At 50.9% G+C, this 23,512-nt stretch overlaps 1 protein-coding gene and 1 pseudogene across 1 annotated transcript; both read left to right on the top strand.

Moving 5' to 3' along the window:
* The first annotated feature begins 1,065 nt into the window (after nucleotides 1–1,065).
* On the top strand, nucleotides 1,066–19,846 carry IL12RB1 (interleukin 12 receptor subunit beta 1). The gene is made up of 16 exons (XM_067730173.1): nucleotides 1,066–1,211; nucleotides 2,155–2,217; nucleotides 3,136–3,253; nucleotides 3,672–3,841; nucleotides 5,789–5,928; nucleotides 8,527–8,560; nucleotides 9,063–9,185; nucleotides 9,945–10,027; nucleotides 10,872–11,109; nucleotides 13,684–13,851; nucleotides 14,542–14,676; nucleotides 15,038–15,193; nucleotides 16,570–16,704; nucleotides 17,573–17,720; nucleotides 18,027–18,108; nucleotides 18,847–19,846. Exons 1-16 carry the CDS (start codon nucleotides 1,151–1,153, stop codon nucleotides 19,210–19,212), a joined length of 2,220 nt encoding a protein of 739 aa, XP_067586274.1. The 5' UTR covers nucleotides 1,066–1,150; the 3' UTR covers nucleotides 19,213–19,846.
* Nucleotides 19,847–19,881: 35 nt separating this feature from the next.
* On the top strand, nucleotides 19,882–20,813 carry LOC137221059 (c-Myc-binding protein pseudogene; annotated as a pseudogene).
* The last annotated feature ends 2,699 nt before the right edge of the window (nucleotides 20,814–23,512 follow it).

Raw genomic sequence — 23,512 nt, 5'->3', positions numbered from 1 at the left:
GCCTGACCCTGGCCAGCCCAGCTGCCCCTCAGGACTGGCTCTCAGAGAATGGGCTTCCTCCTGGCCTCTTGGGCCTCAGTTTCCCCAGATGCTCTCCCCCAGGAGAGACCCTTACCCTGTTCTTTGCCCACCTGGGCTCCGAGAACATTTTTTTTTAGGTGAAAATCACATAACATAAAATTAACCATTTTAATATATACAGTTCAGTGACATTTAGAATATTCACGATATGGTACAACAATTACCTCTGTCTAGCTCCAAAACATTTTCAGCACCCCAAAATGCAGCCCCATCCCCATGAGTAGTCGCTCCCCATTCCCCTCCCCCAGCCCCTGGCAACCACTAATCTACCTTCTGTCTCTGTGGATTTGCCTGTTCCGGACATTTTATATGCATAGAGTCATACAACATATGGGCTGCTGTGTCTGACTTTTTTCACTCAGCCTGTTGTTTTGGGGGTTCATCCACTTGGTAGCATGAATCAGCTCTTCTCCATGGACATTTTGGGCCTTTGTTGACAGTGCGGAGAGAGGGTCAGAAACTGAGACCACCCCCCTCCCCGCCTCAACCTCTCCACCTCTGGCTGAGAAAAAGACACAGAAAAGACAAAGTTGAGTCTAAAGGAAGCAAGGAGATTCTTCCAGACCTGGAACCCAGGGTGCCCTGAGGCTGGAATTCGGGAAACGGGGAGGTGGACATGTTTGGAAGGCCCAGCCTACAGCAAGCACTTCATAACAATTTACTGGGAGAGTGAACTCTGACGTCTGAAGACCCTGGCCTCCCATTTAGCTCCTAAGTCTCAGAAGTGGACCAGAGAGGGCTGGAGACCTGGCCAAGGGCACAGAGCCCCAGGCCACCCATGGGGCTCTCACCCAGTGTCCAGCTTCAGTCTGGGGCCAGCAGAGAAGACCCCCCGGACCTGGGGCTCGGGTGTGTTTGTGGTCTGAATGAGGCCACCACGCCCGGGCTGACTTCCTGGGTTTCTTTTTCACTTTGACTTGCCCTGGGAGGGGCCACGACACCTAACTTTTTTTTTCCTTTTAGTTTTTCTTGCTAAGCTTTAATGTGTTCCTGGGTGAGGACTGGGTGGCTGGGGTCTCTCCAGCAGCACAGAAGCTCGTCCGGGATTGCCACCCTCTTCGAGGACCTAATGGGGCAGGGGGTGACCAGGCTGGTCCCCCTCTTTCTCCTCCTGCTACCCCGGCAGGGCGGTGAGTCCCCTACCCTGGAGTAGTCCCCTATGGCTCTTCTTGCCGGGGCGGGGGGCTGTGTGTGTATATGTGGAGGGCTGTGGACCCGGTTCCCAGGGTTGTTTCTGTGTCTCTGGGCCTCAGTCTTTCCCTCTATCAAATGTGAGCTGGATGATCATGGATTCTGATGTCAGACTTGGGCATCTCCCCCCCGGTCTTGATTTTGTCTTCTGTGGGGTGGGCTGAAGCTCTGAATCTTTCCCACATCCCAGAGTTTAATGAGAAATAGCTAAGGAAGGGATAAAGACCAAGTATATATATTATATATATATATATATATATATATAAAAAATAGTGTTATGTACCCAGTGTATGTAATATACATACTCTCTCTCCATCTTGTGGAATCGAATGGGAAGGGACCCAGCCCCCAGCAGATGACTAGGTTTGGACTCTCATCCCAGCTCTGCTGTTCCATGACCTCGGGCAACTTCTTTGTGCCTCAGTTTCCCTCTCTGTAAACTGGAGATCAGCAAGGTTTCGGGGCTTTTAGAGGTCAGGCAGGGCTGGAGACCAGCAAAAGGGCGAGGTACAGGGGACCCTGGATTGCTTTAGAGGAGCGGCCCGAGAGCTGGATGGGTGGGTGGATGGATGGATGGGTGAATGTATGGATAGATGAGTGGATGGGTGGATGGATGGATGGATGGATAGGTGAGTGGATGGATGGATGGATGGATGGATGGATGGATGGGTGGGTGGGTGGAAAGATGGATGGCTGAATAGATGAGTGGATGGGTGGATGGATGGATGGATGGATGGATGGATGGATGGATGGATAGAAAGGTGGATGGGTGGGTGGGTGCAAGGATGGGAAAGTGGGCAGGTGCGTGGATGGTCACTGGGCAAGCCCCCTTCCCCTGAAGTGAAAGGCTGAGACTGTCATTTCTCTTCATTGCCTTTGCAGCTGAAGCCTGTGGCACCATGGGATGCTGTTTTCAGGATCCGCCGTATCCGGAGGCAGACTCAGGTCTGGGGCAGTTCCCCATTGTGGGAGGAAGGGGTTGTACTGGGCTCTGACTGACCCATCCCAAGCAGCCACTCCCTCAGCTCCCTCCTGCCCAGCCAAAGACTGGGGTCTCAGTAGCCCCAACCCGACAGCCTGATGGCCTGTCCTCACCAAACTCAGGTGTCCTGGAGCAGTCACCTCTGTAAGCCTCATCTACTCCGTAACAGGGTCGCAGGACTGGTGTCTGTGTCCGTCCTGATTGGTCAGCATGTGGGGCTAAGCAGCTGTTAAACATTTTGAAGTTGCTCCGAGGCAAGCATTGCTGGAACATTCATGCTTGTAACAAAGTCACAAAATCTGCCACTGGGCAAGGCGTTTCATCTATTCTTTTGTTCCAGAAATATTTACCAAGCACGTACTACGTGCAGACACAGTTCTAGACATGAAGGAATCAGCTGCGAGCCCAGCTGTCCTCCTGGGGTCACAGCCTAGTGCAGGAGGTGGACAAGAGGCACACAAATGCATATCCTGCATACAATGACGTGCTAGGAAAGAAACAGAGCAGGGTGAGGGATGGAGAAGGAGGGGGCTACTTCAAATAGCCTAGTGCTTGAAGAGGTGACACTGAAGGAGAAATTGGAATGTCAAGATCTGGGCCAAGGACATTTCAGGCAGAGGGCATAGCACATGCAAAGGTCCTGAGGTAGGAGTGAGCCTGGTGTGTTTGAGGACCAGTGAAGTGGCTGAAGTGGCTGGAGGAGGAGGTGCAAGGGAGATGGCAGGAGACAGGCAGGAAGGGCACAGGAAGGTGCTGGAAGTCACAGCGTGTTTAGGCTGAGGTGACACCGGATTGCATAAGTGTCACAAAGATTCCTCTCTGGGGTGTGTCAGTTTGGGGACCCCACCCCCCCACACTCTAATCTGTTCTCAAACCTCCAGGCTTAGCTTCGGGCCCCCGGGACCTAAACTGCTACCGGATACTCAGCAACGCTGGTTATGAATGTTCCTGGGAATATGAGGGCCCCGCAGCTGGGGTCAGCCACTTCCTGAGATGCTGGTGAGGATCCTGCCTTTGCTCCTGACCCCCTGCCTCTACTCTCAGATGTATGAGCTCGGCAGTGTCTTTGCCTCTTCCCGGGCCTCAGTTTCTCATGTCAGAAGGGAGGGCTGGGGATCTGTGTTGTGGGGTCAGCATGGGTGGGCATACAGTTTGGGTGGCAATTAGGATCCCTGTGGTCCTTCCTTCATCCTCACCCTGTGACTTATTCATCCATCTATTCATTTCTTCCTTCTCTCTGTGGCAGCCCATGTTAGGAGATTCTGGGATCCTCCAAACCCCTTAGTCCTAAGTTGATCCCTAAGAAAACCCCAGGCTGGGAAGCGGCGGTAAAAGGGGAAGAAAAGGATTCTGGGATGTGATGCACATCATCTGCTGTGGCCGCTGAGACTAAGTACCGATACCCTCCTTCCCGCAGCCTCAAGCCCGGGCGCTGTTGCTACTTTGCCGCAGGCTCAGCCACCAAGCTGCAGTTCTCCGACCAGGATGGCATATCCGTGCTCCACGCTGTCACTCTCTGGGTGGAATCCCGGGCTGCCAACTGGACAGAGAAGTCCCCCAACATTACCCTGAACCTCTACAGCTCAGGTCAGCACCCTGTTCTCTTCCTCTCCACTACCACTTCCTCACCCAGAGAAGCCTCTGGTCCCCAAGCCTAGACTTGAGGGAATTCTGGGTCCCTGGCAAGGGGCTGGATACTGCCAGCTGTTTTTACATCCAACTCTGTCATGTAACCTGGCAGAGTCTTTCATGGTCCCCTAACGGATCCCCTACTGATGAACATGTAGGTAGCTTCCGGTTTCTCCTTGATACTGTAATGTGGCCAAGACCCTGTTTGGTCTTATAATTTTTTTTTTTTTTTTTTTTGCTGCATTGGGTCATCATTGCTGTGTGCGGGCTTCCTCTAGTTGCAGAGCGTGGGGGCTACTCTTCGTTGCGATGCTCTGGCTGCTCACTGTGGTGGCTTCTCTTTTTGCAGAGCACGGGCTCTAGGTGCGCAGGCTTGAGGAGTTGCAGCACACGGGCTCAGTAGTTGTGGCTCGCGGGCTCTAGAACACAGGCTCAGTAGTTGTGGCGCATGGGCTTAGTTGCTCCGCGGCATGTGGGATCTTCCCGGGCCAGGGATTGGACCCGTGTCCTCTGCATTGGCAGGCGGATTCTTAACCACTGCGTCACCAGGGAAGTCCCCCGTGTTCGGTCTTTAAAATCTGTTTTCACGAATCAATAACATATACTTAGTTTATACTCGTTGAACTGCTACTGTGTGCCATGCTCAGTCACAGGGGACATGGGCAAGGCCAATGGAGGTCACAGCACAGGGCTGGGACAAGGGTGAGATGAACGAGGCACCCTCCTTGGCCACAAGATGTTATGGGGGTGCCAAAAAACCTCAGTAGTCATTATAAACCATATCATGATGCAACTTTTCTTTTTTAATATTTATGTATTTATTTATTTGGCTCTTAGTTGTGGCACGCAGGATCTTTGTTGCCACGTGAGGGTTCTTTGTTGAAGCATGCGGGATCTTTTAGTTGCAGCATGCATGTGGGATCTAGTTCCCTGACCAGGGATCGATCCCAGGTCCCCTGCATTGGGAGTGCGAAATATTGACCCATGGACCACCAGGGAAGTCCCATGATGCAACATTTTAAAAAAAATCAATATTAATGCAAAAAAAAAAGCCATGACAAATTAAATATCAGATTTTTTTTTTTTTGGCCACACTGCACAGCACGCAGGATATTATTTCCCCGACCAGGGATCGAACCCACACCCCCTGCAGTGGAAGTGCAGAACCCTAACCACTGGACTGCCAGGGAATTCCCCAGAACTTCAAATAAAGACAGGATCTGACCCTGTATTTGTACAACCTTGCCTCCCTCTCCTCACCCTAATCTCAACCCTGTCCCTGCCTTCATGGAGCCCAGATTCATGTAGGGTGATGGACAAGACATGATCGTTACACATGATGAGATACCGCTGGGAGGTCAGGGAGGGCTCCAGCTCAAGGATGAAAAAGATCCAGTAGGAATAAAGATGGGGAAGTGTGGATACAGCAAAACAGAGGATACAGCAAGTGCAAAGACCCTGAGCTAGAATCAGGCACGGTATGACCGAGATGCAGAAAGCATGATAGATGTCTCTCCTCAGGCCAGGCTCCTTGAAGTGGGCTTAAAAAGTTAGTAAGATTTCCCTAATAGTCCTTCAGAAAAAAATAGAATCAGTTAATTACCCTCTCATCAGCAATTTACAAAAGTGCCTGTCTCACCACAGCCTTGCCAGCAATGAGTATTAATATTTTGAAGACACCTTGACTAATAGGATCCTGTGTATAAGTCTTAACTCTTTGACCCCAGGCTTAGATAGAATCCCAGGCTTAGATGGGACCTGTAGAGGTGCCCCTGATTCAAATTTGGGGAGCTTGGTGGTTTACTATGGGCCAGGAGGATCATGGGAAGATTTTCCAGAGTTTTCAGGACCAACAGCTCACACACATGCCGGCTTCCCCTTCCCAACCCCCAACTCTGCTTCCAGTTAAATACGACCCTCCCCCAGGAAACATCAAGGTGTCCAGGTCAGCGGGGCAGCTGCTCATGGAGTGGGAGACCCCAGCCCACCAGGATGGTGCTGAGGTACAGTTCCGGCACCGGACACCTGGCAGCCCGTGGAAGTGGGTGAGTTTATTCCCCAGATCAGGGGTTTGCACAGGCACAGGGCACCCTCACACCTCTCTCATCAGTTTTGCAATCTCTGTATCTATCACCCTTCCCACGTGGCCTCCACTCTTGCCCCATGTTTAGCCTCTGGGTCTCTCTGACATGAAGATCTGATTGTGATCTCCCTTGCTCACACACCCTCCATGGCTCCCCACTACCCTCAGTATGTCATCCTTATCTTCAGCTGGCCCTAGTTTCCCTCACTTGCCTCATGTTTCCTCTGGCCCCTTTTTGAATGACCATCATTCTTTGCCTATGCCCTGGATTCCCAGCCTCTTTGCCTTGGTATATGCAGTTCCTTCCACCTGCATGCCCTCCTCTGTATCTGAGCACATGTGAATCCAACCCACGTTCGGGGTCCAGCTCAAGGGCTACCTCTTCCAGGAAACTACCTTTCCACCATTCCTCCCACCCTCCCTCCTTTCTTTTTTTCTATTTTTTTTTTTAAGCCGTGCTGTGTGGCATGTGGGGTCTTAGTTCCCCGACCAGGGACTGAACCCCTGCCCACTGCATTGGGAGCACAGAGTCTTAACTGGACTGCCAGGGAAGTCCCTCCTTTTTTAAATTCAGATGTAACTGACATACAAAATCATATTAGTTTCAAGTGTACAACATGATTTGATATTTGTATACATTGTGAAATCATCACCACAATAAGTCTGTTTAACCTCCGTCACCACACAGGCATGTTCCAGATTTTGCTTCTTGTAATGAGAACTTTTAAGATTTACTCTCTTAGCAACTTTCGGACAATACAGTTCAGTATTGTTAAGTATAGTCACCATGCTGTACATTACATCCCCGGGACTTATTTATTTTATATTGATAACTTTGTACCTTTTGACCACCTTCACCCGTTTCGCCCACACACTACCCCTCACCTCAGGCAACCACTACTCTGTTCTCCGTATCTATGAGTTTGGTTTTTTGTTTGTTTTAAATTCACTTGTAAGTGAGATCATACAGTAATTGTCTTTCTCTGTCAGACTTATTTCACTCAACATAATGCCGTCAAGGACTATCCATGTTGCAAATGGCAGGATTTCCTTCTTTTTATGACTAAATAATATTCCATTGATACATGTACCACATTTTCTTTATGCATTCATCCATCGATGGACACTAAGATTGCTTTCACATCTTGGCTGCTGTAAATAATGCTGCAGTGAACATGAAGGTGCATGTATCTTTTCCAATTAGTGTTTTGCTTTTCTTTGGATAAATACTCAGAATTGGTATTGCTGGATGATATGGTAGCTCTATTTTTAATATTTTGAGGAACTTGCACTCGGTTTTCCGTAGTGGCTGCTGCAATTTACATCCCCACCAACAGTACACAGGGTTCCTTTTTCTCCACATCCTCGCCAACCATTGTTATCTCTTGTCTTTTTGATGATAACCATTCTGACAGGTGTGAGGTGGTATCTCGTTGTGGTTTTGATCTGCATTTCCCTGATGATGAGTGATGTTGAACACATCTTCATGTACCTGTTGGCCATCTGTATGTCTTCTTTGGACCTTCATTCATGCTTCAGCCACTCTATTCTCCCCTCTGTCCCCTGCAAGCAGGGCAAGCCTAGGCTTGCAAGAAACCTCAGCCCTGACCAAGTCCCCAAGGAGTCCCTGGTTTGGGAGAGACAGAGAACACCCACACAGCTTCTGAATTGTGGTGTCTCCCCCTCCCTCAGCCTGGGAACATCTTGAGTCCAGGGAGTTGCTTCAGTTTGGACCCCATCTTCCCTCCAAATGTTGTGCCCCTCCCTGAGCCTCAGTTTTCCCATCAAGTGAATGGGTTCGGATCAGTCAGAGGCAGGTGACATGGGACTCCTGTTGGGGAGGGGCATCTCTTTGCTTTTTATCTCCAGCCCCCTAACACACTCTGCAGTGGACCCTCTCAGCCCCCCTTTGCAGATGAGGAAACTGAGGCTCAGGATGTCCAGGGACCTCTCAGCATCAGCCGGGGAGTGTGGGGCTAGCTGGGTCCTAAACTTGCCTCTCCTCATCCACGACACCACAAACAGATAGGTTTTGTCTCTTAAAATATTTTTTTAGGAAATTATAAAAATATAATTTTGCCTCCTAAAATAATTATTTTATTTTATTTTTTAATTTCTGGCCTCGACACACGGCTTGTGGGATCTTAGTTCTCTGACCGGGGATTGAACTCGGGCCCCGGAAGTGAACGTGCCTAACCACTGGACTGCCAGGAAATTCCCCCAAATAATGCTTTTAAAAAAAAAAACAAACTTTTTTATTTTGGAATAATCTTAGATTTTCAGAAAAGTTACAAAGAAGTACATAGAGCCTTCACCCAGCGTCCCCACAGATTAATGGCTTTCGTTCCCAAGTTTGTCTGTCACTGGTCTCTCGCTATGAACTAAACTCCAGAGTTTATTTGGATTATCACCCACTTTTCCAAGAATGTCCTCTTTCTGTTCTCAGATCCAATCCAGGATTCCATGTTACATTTAGCAAAGTAATTGTTGAAAATTTCAAAAAAGCTAGAATGTTCAACACCCAAATGTAAAACAATGTATAAATATGGTCTTGTTTTAGGGCGACTGTGGACATCAGGATGATGCTGGCTTCGGTGAGAATAATAGTGACCATGACAGCGGTAGCAAGTTAGCATTAATTAGGCACCCACTGTGTGCTAGACCCAGTGCTAAATCCTCTGTAGGCTTGTTTGCGCCTCCCTGTAGTTCAGTATTGGATTATTCTCATTTCACAGGTGAGGAAACAAAGGCTTGGGCTTGTGAAGCCTTTGGCCAAGTTCACATCCCTAGTAGGTGGCCTTGCTGAGACTTGAACTCCAGACAGTAGAAGAAGTGGGTGATCCTTGAGGCCCCAAGAGCACAGGACCTGGCCTATTCTGGCTGTGTCCTCAGGGTCCGGCACATGATTAGCTCTCAATAAGTGCTTGTACACAGTTGGCACTCAATAAGTGCTTGTACACAGTTGGCACTCAATAAGTGCATGTGCACAGTTGGAGCTTAATATGTGCATGATGGCTAAGTGACCAGTGCCAAGCCCTGGGTGCTCCTGGCTTTGGGACAGCCCCTTTGCTTGATGTTTGATCTGCTTCTTCCCAGAGTCATGCCTCTGCCCCTTGGAGATGGACACGGCCCAGGAATTCCAGCTGCGGCGACGGCTGAGGCCGGGGGTCTCCGGAGGTCCCTGGAGCAGCTGGAGCAGCCCTGTGTGCATCCCCCCTGGTGAGAGCACCCTGGACCACAGGAAGGGAGACAGGCGTTAGAAAGATGGTAGTAGTATTAGAAATAAGGTGGTGAGCGTTAGCATTAAGGTGATGGATGTTAGAAATAAGGCTGCCGAAGAAATTAGGGAAGATTAGTGCAAGGTGACAGGGCAGTGGGCAAGTTTCACTTTGTAAAATGTGGCAAATCCATAATAAAAAGAAAACATTTATCAGTCTTTCTCTCCTTCCAGTTAGTTCGGTGGGTTTTGTTCTTTGAAAGCCGAACAAGGAGTTGATGGGTGCAAGTGGCTGTGTCGTGAAGGCAGATTTTTCCAAATGACACAGGAAGCTGGAGCCAGGGCAGCTCCAGAGTGGAGACGTGGCCCGAGGTGGCGGTGGGAGGGAGAGCTGGGGGGAGTGACTGTCAACATTTGTCCCCCTACCCTTTGAGCTGGAGCTTCCTCCTGCCCACCCAAGCGCGTATCTGCTGGGAAACAACTCCGACGGCTGTTTTCAGATTTTTTTTTTAACTGTAGTAAAAAAAGACATAATATAAAATTTGCCATTTTAACCATTTTTAGCCAGTTGCATTAAGTATATTCACACTATCATGGAGTGGATCTCCATGTTTGCAGATTTTGAAAACTACTTAACTACCCATGGAATCCTGTGTTTCATTGGAGGGAAGGAAAAGGTCCTGGGTCCCAATCCAGGGTCTGCAGGACGTTGTGAGCAAGGACGCCACCCCCAGTGTCACTGTCTTGCTGTCTCATTGCAGAAAACCCCCCACAGGCCAAGGTGAGGTTCTCGGTGGAGCAGCTCCGCCCGAATGGGAGGAGGAAGGTGACCTTCCACGAGCAGGTAACGGGACCATCGCAGGCCTGTGAGGTGGCCTGAGGACAGAGAGAAGGAGACAAGAGGCTGGAGTGGAAGTGTTTAAAAGGAGGGAGATGAGCCGTGGAGGTGGTAGGGACCGGAAGGACTGTGGGTTGAACTCTGAAGGTAATGGGGAGCCATGGAGGGTGTGTGAGCAGAGGAAGGATATGGCTGGACTCAGGTGTTCACAGGCTCCCTCTGGCAGCCATTGGGGGAGCAGATTCTGGGGGGCTCACGTGAAAGCTGGAAGGCCAGGAAGGGGTTGACTGTGCTGGTCTGGATGGGAGATGATTTTTTTGAAGTCCCCCAAACAGCTCATTAAGTACAGTCGAATGAACCCATTTTCCAGAGGAGGAAACTGAGGCGCAGAGGGGAAATCCCCTGCCTGAGTCAAGGCAAACTCACCATACGTTTCAACCCCTGGCTTCACCATAATTGATTCCACCAGGTCCCCAATGGGCTGGCACGATAAAGCTGTAGTGAAGCTCCTTCTCGTCCTAGGTTTCCTATAATTTGAATTTCTTTTCTTAGGAAAAATGTCCAGGCTCGAAGTAACTGGGTCCAAAGACAGAAACATTTTTTTTCTCTGGCTTTCAGTGGGTTTTGCCAAATTATTCCCCTCTCCCCCTAAACCAATGAGCAGTGGATGTGTCAGTTTCCCAGCAGCCTTGCCAGCACTGAGGTTTACTATTTTTAAAAAAATTTTCATACATGTCATCAGCTGTGGCCCGTGGATGAGCCCGTGCTCGTGGGCAGCATCCTGATGTCAACCCACGGGGACGACGTGCATGTTCAGGTCCCCACAAACCATCTCTCACACTCACAACAGCTGCCCCAGCTGGAGCTTCCAGAAGGCTGCCTCGGGCCCGACTCAGGCATGGAGGTGACCTACCATGTCCACCTGCATATGCTGTCCTGCCCATGTAAGGCCAAGGCCACGAGGACTCTGCGCCTGAGGAAAAATCTCAGCCTCTCGGGTGCCGCCTATGACCTGGTTGTCTTTTCCCGGAATCGCTTTGGCCTCGGTCCCAACCAGACATGGCACATTCCTGCCTATACCCACTCAGGTGCCTTTGGCTGGGCAGCGGTGGGGGGGGGCCTCTTGGAGCTGAGTACGTACTCGAGCCTCAGCTAGACTAGAGTGAAGCGAGCGAGGCACAAAAATGTAATGTGGTGTCTAATTTAGGAGCGTGTAAAGTCAGTATTCAAAATGCATAGCATTAAAAAATGCATAGCGCTATAGTGTAATAGTTAAAAAATTTCTCACTGGCAAACTGTGGCCCAGGCCAAACACTTGTTTTTGTAAATAAAGTTTTATTGGGACCAGGGCCAAGATCAGGATGTGGCAAGCAAGGCAGGGTCATGCAAATACAGGGTTGATCCTGTCTTTATTTAAAATCTAGACATTTTGCTCATTTTATATACATGTATACATATATTAAATATATACATATATTTATACACAATGAAAAAATCAATGGCGATGATGTGGATAAAAGGGAACCTTCATACACTGTTGGCAGGAATGTAAATTTGTGCAGCCACTATGGAAAACAGTATGGAGATTCCTCAGAAAATTAAGACTAGAACTACCATATGATCCAGCAATTCCACTTCTGGGTATTTATCCAAAGAAAAAGAAAACATAATTGGAAAAGATATGTGCACCCTTATGTTCATTGCAGCATTATTCACAATAACCAAGATATGGAAACAACCTAAGTGCCCATCAATGGATGAATGGACAAAAAAGATGTGGTGCATGTATACAACGGAATACTACTCAGCCATGAAAAAGAATGAAATGTTGCCATTTGTGACAACATGCGTGGGCCTTGAGGATATTATGCTTAGTGAAACAATTCAGCTGGAGAAAGACAAATACCCTATGATTTCACTCAGATGTGGAATATAAAAACCAACCAACCAGCCAACCAACCAACCAAACAAACAAACAACTGACTGACTAAATAGATGGAGAAACCAAAACTAATACCTAGATATAGAGAACAGATTAGTGGTTACCAGGGGGGAAGAGGCAAGGGGAGGGGAGGGGGTAAAGGGGATCAACTGTATGGTGACAGATGGAAACTAAATTTTTCATGTTGAGCACACAGTAGGGTATTCAGAAGTCAAAATATAATATTGTGCACATGAAACATTTTTATTATTATAATATTATAAACCAGTGTTACCTCAAAAAAAATCTAAAATTTAAAAATTAAGGTTTCTATGTATGTATGTAAACGTATGTATTTTATTGAGGTAAAGTTCACATATCAACATGAACCATTTTAACAAGTACAATTTGATGCCCTAATTACATTCACAATGTTGTGCAATCATCACCTCTGTCTAGTTCCAGAACCTTTTCATCATGCCCAAAAGGAGACCCCCTCCCCCTTAGCAGTCACTCCCCCTCCCCCTCCCCCAGCCCCTGACAGTCACCAGTCTGCTTTCTGTCTCTGTGGATTTGCCTGCTCTGGACATTTCATAGAATTAATCATCTACTATGTGACCTTCTGTGTCTGGCTTCTTTCACAGCCTGATGTCTTCAAGATTCATCCACATTGTAGCAGGCATCAGTGCTTCATTCCTTTTCATGGCTGAGTAATATTCCACTGCGTGAATGGGCCCATTTTGTTTATCTGTTTTTCCACTGACGGACATTTGAGCTGTTTCCATTGTTTTGGCAACTGTGAATAGTACTCAGTACATATTTTTAGGTTCATTTTGATTTTTTAAAAAATATTGCATTAGCAGAGTGTTGATCTCGGTGATTGAGTTCTTTGGCGCCTCCTTAATTTCATGCCCTGCTCGCTTCGCCTTAGTCCTGAGCCTGCTGAGCACCCAGCTGGGCTGTTAGGATGATGCCCATTTCAGAGATGAGATGACCGAGGCTCAGACAGATGAAGCCACTTGCCAGGGTGACACAGCAGCAAGTCTGTCAGCTCCTGGTCTGCTTTGGGCCATGGCCTCGCTATGTGACCTTGGGCTGGTGGCTCTCCGGCTTCGAGCCTCAGGTTTTATATCATTGGGATAATCATCGTCCCACTTTGTGGGAAAGTGGCGCCTGTAAACTGCTCGGCACTGGCCTGGCGCATACAGTCGGAACTCAATAAATGATAGCTATTGTCCCTAGAATTGGAAGCAGTACCCACCTCTCAGGTTGGTGCAGGTGACCTTGCTGTAGGGAGTGGAGAGAGGAGCCCAGGGGGCTGAGTGGGTCTGTCCTCGGGGCTCTGAGCTCTGGTCCAGCCGGGAGGCTCCTCCTCCACCACAGCCACCCACCGCTGGGCAAAGTGGGTGGTGGGTGGCCAGGCATCTGCTGGACCAGGAGATGCCCACTAGCCTGACAGGGTAGTAGTGGCAGCCTAGGGAGCACTGACTGTGGGCATCCTGGCAGGGAACCCACAGTTAGGCTGGGGGAGGACTCGATTCATTCAAACAGCCCCTGCTGTCCCCTCTGTGCTCAGCCCCCATCCTGGCAGCCCCCAGCGTAGGGAGACAGAACCAGATACAGACACTCCTGGCCCTGGGGGGTTAGAGCTTGTCAAGAGGGTGGGATGGGGCTATAGGAGCCTTGGGTTGGGGGGAGCATGAGGCAGCTATTCTGATGTGCCTCTCTTGTCTTCTTCCAGAAACAGGGGTTCTGAATATCAGTACCAGAGCCAACAGGACCACCATGCATTGGCCAGCCCAGGCCCAGGGCATGACATACTGCATTGAGTGGCAGCCCCAGGGCCAGGACGAGAGCCTTGCCACCTGCACCCTGACGGCACCCCAGGACCGGGACCCTGATGGAATGGGTACCGTAATATCGGTTGCCCTGCATCCTCCATTAGAGCTCCTGGTCAGCTCAAACCTACAGGCATCATCCTTGTGGGGTGTCTGAGGCCCAGAGAGGTCTTGCCACTTGCGCAAGGTCACACAGAGGTGGGGACAGGCCAAGACAGACCCTTCCACTCATGCAGGTCTGGTGCTTCCTGCTGGGATCCTGGGGTGTCAGGGCTCAGCCCTGGGAAAGTTGCACCCCAGCAGGTAATGAGTTTCACGTCCCAGGGTGTTTGTTAAACATTCACCCGTGCCAGGAAAGGTAGCAGCTAGCAAGATGCAGGTGGCAAATTAATGAGGCCTCTGGAGGGAAAGGGAGGGTGCCAAATGGCCCAAGCAGCCTCTCACTCTCTGACGTGGTCTTGGCCGGGGCCCCAGGAAGCCTCAGCCCCAGCCTGGGGAGCTCCCAGCCAGGGGAGACAGAGCTGGATGCAGACACCCCGGTGCCATAGAGTAGGAGCTGTGTTGGAGGGGGTGGGGACAGGTTGGGAAGGGGCGGGGATGGGGTGGCAACGGGCATGAGGACGGAATCCTGGAGGAGGGGACATTGGTGCAAGGGCTTTAAAGCATGGGTAGGAGTGCTCTAAGAGTTCCTGGCAGATGGCACAGGTGCGGAGGTGGGGACACAATCTATTTACTGGTCTGACCCTTGCTCATCCTTCCAGCAACGCACAGCTTGAGCCAAGCATCTGGGGCAATGCGGCAGGAGTGTTACCGCGTCACTATCTTTGCCTCTGCATACCCGGAGAAGCCCACCTCGTGGTCCACCGTCTTGTCCACCTTCCACTTTGGAGGCAATGGTGAGTAGCCCAAACCTGCAGGGTGGTCTCCCCAGGGGACTCGGCAGTGTCCTTGGGTATCAGGAAGGGGGAATACCATTTAGAGGCACCTACTGCCTATCAGGCCCTGGCCAGAAGCCAGACACATAGAAGTCAGCTCAGTCAACTCTTAAGATACTCCAAGAGGCATTGCACCATTATATAGTAAGAAAACTGAGGCTCAGAGAGGGGAAGTGATGACACCAAGAGTGGTGGAACTGGCAGACACAGCTGACTCTGTGGCCAAGGTTCCCTGGGTCTCTGGACAGTAGCAGGCTGGGCAGGCAGGAAGTACTCAACCAGCACCCTTGGAGCTGACTGTGGTAAAGGATGTTGGTTGCAGCCTCGGAGGCCGGGAGCCCACAACATGTGTCTGTAAAGAAACTCAGCCAGGATTCAGTGTCTGTGGACTGGACACCATCTCTGCTGAGCACCTGCCCCGGCGTCCTGAAGGAGTACGTTGTGCGCTGCCAGGATGAGGCCAGCAACCAAGTATCCGGTACGTGAGGCAGCACAGGCCTGGCTGGGGGAGGAAGGGCTCTGGCCTTGAGTTCTGCCTTGCTGTGTGACCCTGGACACCTCACTGTCCCTCTCTGGGCCTTGGTTTTCACACCCATGGAACAATAGAGTTGGACTCAAGGGTCTTGACTGGCCCTTTAGATGGCAACTCCCATGGAGCAGGGATGACTTTCTCCATTCTACAGATGGGGAAATGGAGGCCTGGGAAGGGATTCACCTGCCCAAAGGTTAAACAAGCTTGGATTTGAGCTCAGTTAGGTGCCCCTTCCTGCCCCATAGGAGGGAAAGAAATGAGGATGTACAGGGCGGTCTCACCAGGGCTGAAACGTCCTGTCATTTCCCACATTGGGAGCCTCTTCCTCCCCGCTGGGTAACATAGCCTTGCGAGAATACAGCCTCGCCCGTCCATCTCCTGCAGCAACAGGCCAGGCCGCCAAGACCATGAGTTTATATCCTGCCTTCCCTCCTCGAGCCCAGCACAGGGGCGGGAGGGGGGGGGAGGGGAGAGGAGGGGGGAACGGGGGCTGCTCTGACATCAGACATAGACATTCTGCCATCAGCTTGGTCACCCTCCGTTGTTTAGAGGGGGTAAATGAGGCCAAATGGGAGTGGGTGACTTGTTCACAGTGGCGCAGCTGGAAGCAGCCCATTTGCTGAACACCAGTTTGCCAAAAGTCAAATTGCTGAAGATTTATACACCAAATGCCCATTTGGCCAAATGTACCAACTTCCCTGAAATTTCTTTGGAAGAATATCCCGTTTGAATATTTACAACGAATATGGATTTAGGGTTCTAGGAATTTTTCTTCTGTACGACAGCCAACAACTGTATTCTCATTTTAAAGAATTTTATGGGGTGCTTTATTTTTTAAAAATCATCCAATTCCACAGACACTTGTTGAGATCCAACTTTGTGCTGAGGTGCTGGGGACACTCGGGGAACAACTTAGACAAAGTTAACCCTGACCTTGTCCCTAAAGATGAGAAAGAGGTGAGGGAGGAAGGCATGTAGTTATCTGGCGAAAGGGTGAACCAGGCCAGGGAAACAGCCAGTGCAAAGGCCCTGAGGTTTGGGATTGAACCTGGTGCCTTTTAGGGAGCTCTGAGGAGAAGGCAGATGCGGCTGGAAAGGAGTGGCCTAGGAGCGAGTGAAGGGCAAATTGGTCAGAATTTGAGAAAAAAACAGCATCATTCACTGAATATTTTGATGAAGAATATTTTCCAAATAAGTTTGATGTGAATGGGTGCATTTAGGGAAGATTATTCAGCAAAATGTCTGTGAGCCCCTACTCCCACCCCCAGGGTGGAGCCCAGAGTAAAGGGGGTTTAGGGACACACGCTGCCTCCCGCCCACAGAGCTGTCAGTGAATGCCACAGAGACCCAGATCACCCTCCAGGGCCTGCGGGCTGCCACCGCCTACAAGGTGCAGGTTCGAGCAGACACAGCCAAGTGGCGGGGTGCCTGGAGCCAGGCCCTGCGCTTCACCGTCGGTGAGTGAGGGAGCGGGCCCGGGTACTTACCCAGCATGCACTGCCCCATCCCACATGTCAGCAAGCAGTCCCATCCTGACCCTCCAACCTTCCATGGCTCCCCATGCATCCCTCTCAGGAGAAAGTCGCAGGCTGACCTGCTCCCAACTCCTTCACCTCTGCTGCAGCTTCTCCTCATGAACCTTCTCTTACGCTGGCTTTTCCTTGCAGGCTTCTCTGTCTGGAATGTTTGGTCTCCTTGTCAAACTCCTATTCATCCTTCAAAACTCAGCTCAAAAGCTCTCTCCTCCAGGAAGCCTTCGAGGCTTCCTTCTGGGCACCCCCCCCCACTGCCCCTCCTACCTGGCCTGACGCCTTGGGAGTGTGTGTGGGTGTCTGTGTGGGCTCTGCCTCCCCCAGCCTTGGAGCTCCTGGGGAAAGGAAGGGAGCAGGGGGGCTATTTATTGAGTGAATGAATGAATACGAATGAATGAGTATCTCATCACAAACATAAGGAGGTGGGCTCCATTGTCTTGGGGTGTGTGGCAATGAGAGATTTGGAGACCAAATGATCCCTGTTCCTGCCACGGTCCCTGCCTGTTGTCCTTGTTGTGAAGTCTGGTCCCAAGAGAACCAGTGAGCCAGACTGGGTGTGCAGTGGGCTGGTCTGGGTCCGGGGGAGCAACCACACGGGCCCTACCTGCAGGCTCTCGGAGCTACAGTGTCCTGAGCACTTATTGTGTGCCAGGGCTTTATCCTGTAGTCACAGGGCAGGCGGGGTCCCACCTCACAGAGGAGGAAACTGAGGCACAGAGGGATTCACAGTATACCAGGGTCAGCAGTGAGTTGATGGAGGGCACGCCCCTCCCACTCGCTCCTCAATGAGAAGCAGGAGGTGGCTCTCCGCCAGCCCAAGCTCTTCTGCTCCCAGAAGTCCAGGTCTCTGAGTCGTCCGATTTGTCCATCTTCCTCGCATCTTTTGGGAGCTTCGTGAGCATCCTTCTCCTGGGAATCTTTGGGTACCTCGGCTTGAACAGGTAACTTGCACCCCTTCCCCGAGATGATCTGTAATAGTGATAGTAAGAATAGTAATAACTGCTCCCCCCCAAGTAGGTTTTTATGTCCACTTTCGAGATGAGGAAACTGAGGCCCAGGCCCAGGCATCCAGCAGTGGCGACAGTGCTGGGATTTCAATCCGGGTCTGTCAGTCTCCCGTACCCCTGACCCCTTGGCCACATCCTCACTCCCCTTATTATAACCTAATGGAGATGAAAAAAAATAAGTCAGAACTATTAAAAAGTAAGAAGGAACAGAAGCACTGACCAGTTCTCCTCCTTCCCCAGGGCTGTAAGGCACCTGTGCCCACCCCTGCCCACACCTTGTGCCAGCACTGCCGTCGAGTTCTCTGGCAGCCAGGGGAAGCAGGTAAGGGCCCCCTTTCTAATTCCAGGTCTTGTTTATTGAGTCCATATCTGGACCAGGGCTCTGAAGAGTAATGGCTATGCATTAACTCATTTTACTTTCCCCCAACCCACTGGTGCAAGAACTCCAAAAGCCTGTCCAATTTTATAGACAGGCAAATAGAAACCCAAAGGGGAACCTCGTGTAGGCCATTTACTAGGAACAGAAACAGAACTGAAGTGAGTTCCACAAAGGAACCTGATGGAAAAAAAAAAAATCCAAGGTGGTGGGCTTCAGGCATGGCTGGATCCAGGAACTAGGACTCCATCTCTTTGTGGTGCTATCCTCCCTTCAGGCTTCTATCTCAGGCAGGCTCAGCCTTCCCCCTGTGGAAGCAGGGTATCCATTTTTCCCATTAACTGGAGCAGAATTCTCGGACATCACTGATTGGCCCAGCTTGGGTCATATGCCCATCCCTTAGCCTATCACTAGAACCAGGGGGTAGGAGTGTTCTGATTGGCTGGGCCAGGATCACATGCCAATGGCAAGAGCTGGCGTGGGGCTACTGCCCTGTCCAACCACATCAACTAAGAGAGGAGAAGGGACAATTTTCCAAAGAGAAATGGGGGGTCCTTCCAACTGATCCTTGAATTGGTCTCGGGTTTTAGAGAATTAAGCCAGAAGGGACCTGGTCCACTCCATCCTTGTGTGGATGAGAAATAGGGCCCTGCCCACAGCCTTGACCCCTCCGTCCGTCTCCAGGTTTGGCAGTGGAACAGCCCGGCAGACTTCCCAGAGGAGGTGTCCCAGCAAGGGGCCCTGGTGGTGAACATATCCTGGGACAAAGGAGAGCGAACTGACGTGGACACAGCTGGGCTTCTCAAGGAGAAGATGGAGCTGCCTCTGGGTGCCCCTGAGCCAGCCCTGGACACGGAGCTGCCCTTGAAAGACAGGAAATGGGTGCAGGGATGCCCTGAGGCTGGGACTCTGGGGCCTGGCTGGAAGGACAGTCTGGAGGACAGCCCTGCCCAGGCAGCTGGACTCCCGCTGCTCCTGGGAGACCTAAGGCAGAGCCCCAAATTCCGTTCCCAGGGAGAAACAGAAACATCTGCCTCCCCTTACAGATAGGAAGACCAATGATCGCAATCACGACAGTCGGTTATTAAGTACTTATTGCATACCCAGCCTGTTCTTTCTAGGCACGTGATGCCCTGAATCCCCATAGCCGCCTTGAGGTACATGGCTGTCTTATTAACCTATTTCAGTGAGCCTCAGTGAGGCTCAGAGAGGGCGAGTGGCTGGCCTGTGGCCACACAACACAGGCAGGAGTCTAACCCAGGCGGAGTGACTCAGACCCCATCCCCACTGCCCAGGCTCTGGCGTCAGTGCCCCCCACCAACACCCACTCTGTTCAGCACTGGTTGCCACATGTCCTGTGGTGGGAACCCTACAAACCGCCATGAAACGGGAGCTGCTACCCAGGGCCAGGGCCTGGCATCCATGGAGCAAGGCGCTGTTGGCCTGTTGGGGGTGTGTGGGATAGACTGGAGGGGGGCCCAAACGGTCTCAGGCTGATCCCAGGGTCCTGGGCTGGGCATCCTGTCCCAGAAGCATTGGATGGGGAATCTGGGCACAGAGTTCTCGGCTGCATTGCAGGGTCTCCAGGCTTGGAGGATCTAGGTGTGAGGAAAAGAATGGGAGCTCTAAGCATTCTGAGGGGGGGCATTGGCACCTCCCTGGCCTCAGACTCCTCCCCTATAAAATGGGGGTGAAAAAGTAAAATAAAATAAAAAATAAAATGGAAACGCGGCTGCTGCTTTCACTACGGCTCATTACAAAGCCGCCCATCAGTTACGGAGGTACTTGGAGAAGTCGGGGGTGCTGGACACGCTGACCAAGGTATTGGTAGTCTTATATGAAGAACCAGAGAAACCTAATAGTGCTTTGGATTTTTTAAAACATTGCTTAGGAGCTGCTACCCCAGAAAATCTAGAAATAGAGCTGCTTCGTCTAGAATTGGCGGAAATGGAAGAGAAATATGAAGCAATTGTAGAAGAAAATAAAAAACTGAAAACAAAGGAGAAAGTTCAGTAAACTTATGGTGGAGAGGAAGAAAATACCCTACTACAAGCCACAACATCTTTGGGAAGATGTAGATTATTGCATATCAAGTATTTGTGCAGTGCAGTTATGAATGGGATTTAAATTTTAGTTTCCCAGTAATTTTAAAGATTTATATAAAAAGAGTTTTCATTAGGTTTGATTGTATTAAATATTAAAAATCACCGAGTGGTTTAAAAAGATAGGACGGGGACTTCCCTGGTGGCGCAGTGGATAAGAATCCTCCTGCCAATGCAGGAGACACAGGTTCGATCCCTAGTGCAGGAAGATCCCACATGCCCCGGAGCAACTAAGCCCGTGTGCCACAACTACTGAGCCCACGTGCCACAGCTCCTGAAGCCCGCACGCATCAATGAAGACCCAATGCAGCCCAAAATAAATGAAATTAAATCTTAAAATAAAGGACTTTAGGGCTTCCCTGGTGGCGCAGTGGTTGAGAGTCCGCCTGCCGATGCAGGGGACACGGGCTCGTGCCCCGGTCTGGGAAGATCCCACATGCCGCGGAGCGGCTGGGCCCGTGAGCCATGGCCGCTGAGCCTGCGCGTCCAGAGCCTGTGCTCCACAACAGGAGAGGCCACAACAGTGAGAAGCCCGCGTACCGCAAAAAAAAAAAAAGGACTTTAATATAAACTTACTGATTCAGTAATTAAATTGAATGTAACAGTTAACTTGTTTTGTTGTTTAGTTTTTTACCCAATTTAGAAAAAATTCACCTAAACTCCAAAAAGTAATTAATTAAATGGGGATGATAATAATGTTGACCTCACAGAGCTGCTGGGGGGGGGGGGGCGGGGTCTGAGACTTAATAAATGAGTATCTTTCCCCTGACTAAAGCCTGAATGTCCTGCTCAAAATCCCCCAATAGGAGCCTGAGAATTAATTTATTCATTCCACACGTTTATTAATCTCTCCCTCTGGGTGCCCCCAGGAGAACCCAATCTGGGGGAGACAGAGCTAGATGATCACTTGGAACTCTGCAAAGTTAGGACTGGGAGGCGGGGGCGGGGGTGGTGGACCAGCCCAAGGGGCAGTGGGGCTGAGACCGCTAGTAACAGGAGTCTTTGTTGTCCCCCCAACCCCGCCCCTCTGCCCAGGGCTCAGGCCGGGACCTGGGGTTCTTCCTTGGTCTTAACATCCAACGCCCCGCAGCAGGACCCGTGCCCCCCAGACACACCTTGAACCTGCCCGCTTCCTGTACCCTTGCCACCCGACCTCCCCTCGTTCTATTTTTTTAAAAATAAATGTATTTATTTATTTATTTTTGGCTGCGTTGGGTCTTCATTGCCGCGCACCGGCTTTCTCTAGTTGGGGCGAGCCGGGGCTACTCTTCGTTGTGATGCGCGGGCTTCTCATTACGGTAGCTTCTCTTTGTTGCGGAGCATGGGCTCTAGGCATGTGGGCTTCAGTCTTTGTGGCACGTGAGCTTCAGTCGTTGTGGCACGTGGGCTCAGTAGTTGTGGCTCGCGGGCTCTAGAGCGCAGGCTCAGTAGTTGTGGCACACGGGCTTAGTTTCTCAGCAGCATGTGGGATCCCGGACCCGGGCTCAAACCTTCGTGCCCTTCACTGGCAGGCGGATTCTTAACCACTGCGCCACCAGGGAAGTCCTCCCCTCATTCTTAAATGAGTTGGCTCTGATTCCCCGCATGGCCACCAGGTGGCAGCAGCGGCGCGTGTCTCCCAGGCCCAGTCCGCCCAGCCCCCCTCCCACCTCCCAGGGAGTTTCCAAAACAGACTTTTCCGGTTTTAAACGAGGGCTGGGTGGAGATTAAAACCCAGTACCACTGAATTTTGTGGCAAAAGGAGATGGGACCTCTAGGTGAGGGAGGTCTGGCAGCCAGTAGGGCCGGGAATCGAGAGGTCCAGACCCCTCCTCTTTGGGGGTCTTCTGTTTCCCCATCTATGCATCTAGATGGGGAAACAGAAGACTTGGTCCGAGTGCTCCAGCTACAGCGCTGCTTACTGTTCTGCGAATGTTCCCTCCCTTAGATTTGCCACCTCGCAGCTTTTGCTCAAGTGCCCTCTGCTAGATATGCCTTCCCTTGAGGATCAGCCCTACTCATTCCTTAGGGCTGGACTCCAGCCTGAGGAAGAGGACCAGACAGTGGCAGAACCAAGTGGACAGGAGGGAGGGGATGCTGGGAAAGACCAGACTGACCTGACCCCCAGGGGCCCAGAGCTACCCACCTCAAGTCCAGCATCTCCCCCACCCCCCAACACACATACACAGCAGAACCTCCAGGGAGCTAAATGCCCCCATGCTGGCCATCCCATTCTTGGGCCCACAGGTAGCACACGACCCAGTTATGTGCTCTTGGTGTTGGCAAACTCACCCCCTGGGTCCAAGGGGTAGGAGTTTGGTGTTTATTGAGCACCACCAGAAATTCTTGCTGAAATGAATGGGAAAAATGAACACCCTGCTTCCACTGGGGGAAGACTGAGCCTGCCTGGAAGAGAAGCTTGCAGGGAGGACAGGAACAGAAAGAGGTGGAGTCCTAGTTCCCGGATCCAGCCATGCCTGAAGCCCACCACTCTGGTCCTCTTTTTGTTAAAGCCACATTGAGTTCTGCTGCTGCTGCAGCAGGAGGGACCCACAGGAGGGTCATTTTCTGGGCCTCTACTTGTCCATCTCTAATTTTATAGAGGAAGGGGTTCAGGGCACTGGCTTGAGGGCCCTACCTCAGTGGGTTGGACAACCTTACTTAGCAGAACGCTGGTCCAGTGTTTATTGAGCGCTTGCTGTGTACTCATTATTCTGGTGCTCCTCTGAGTGTTGATCCCTCAGCTCCTCCCAGCAGCTCCAGGAATCAAGACTGGAGTAGACCCCCTTTCACAGCTTCATTCCCTCATTGATTCAGGAAATCAGTGTTGAGCACCTACTGTATACCAATTCCTGTCCCGAACAGGTCAGAATTGGTCCAGGCATGAGGGGTTCCTGATTGGGTAGGGAAGGCAGATGTTAATCTAATCATCACAAAGAGAGTTATAATAAACCTGGGCGAGTGACAAGTGAAAGTGTGAGGAACAGGAGTGAGGGAGGGCTTCCTGGAAGAGGTGGTGCTAGGGCCCAATGGTGAAGAGAGGCCAGAACAGCAAGAGCAAAGGCCCTGTGGCAGATGTGGTTGGTGGGGAGTAGGTGAGGGGGATGGATAGAGGTCACAGCCTCCAGGGGCTTGGGGACCTAAGAGTTTTATTCTTAAGTTGGTGGGGGCTGGGGGTGGATGTTCTGGAGCAGAAGAGTTAGAGACCTGATTTGTGAGTTGTTCAAAGATTCTTCCTGCTGCAGTTCAGCCCAGAACAGATGACTCAG

This window comes from Pseudorca crassidens, chromosome 3 (assembly GCF_039906515.1).
Source record: "Pseudorca crassidens isolate mPseCra1 chromosome 3, mPseCra1.hap1, whole genome shotgun sequence".
NCBI lineage: Eukaryota > Metazoa > Chordata > Mammalia > Artiodactyla > Delphinidae > Pseudorca > Pseudorca crassidens.
The sequence above is the reverse complement of the archived record's forward strand: the minus strand, read 5'-3'. Positions and strand labels throughout refer to the sequence as shown.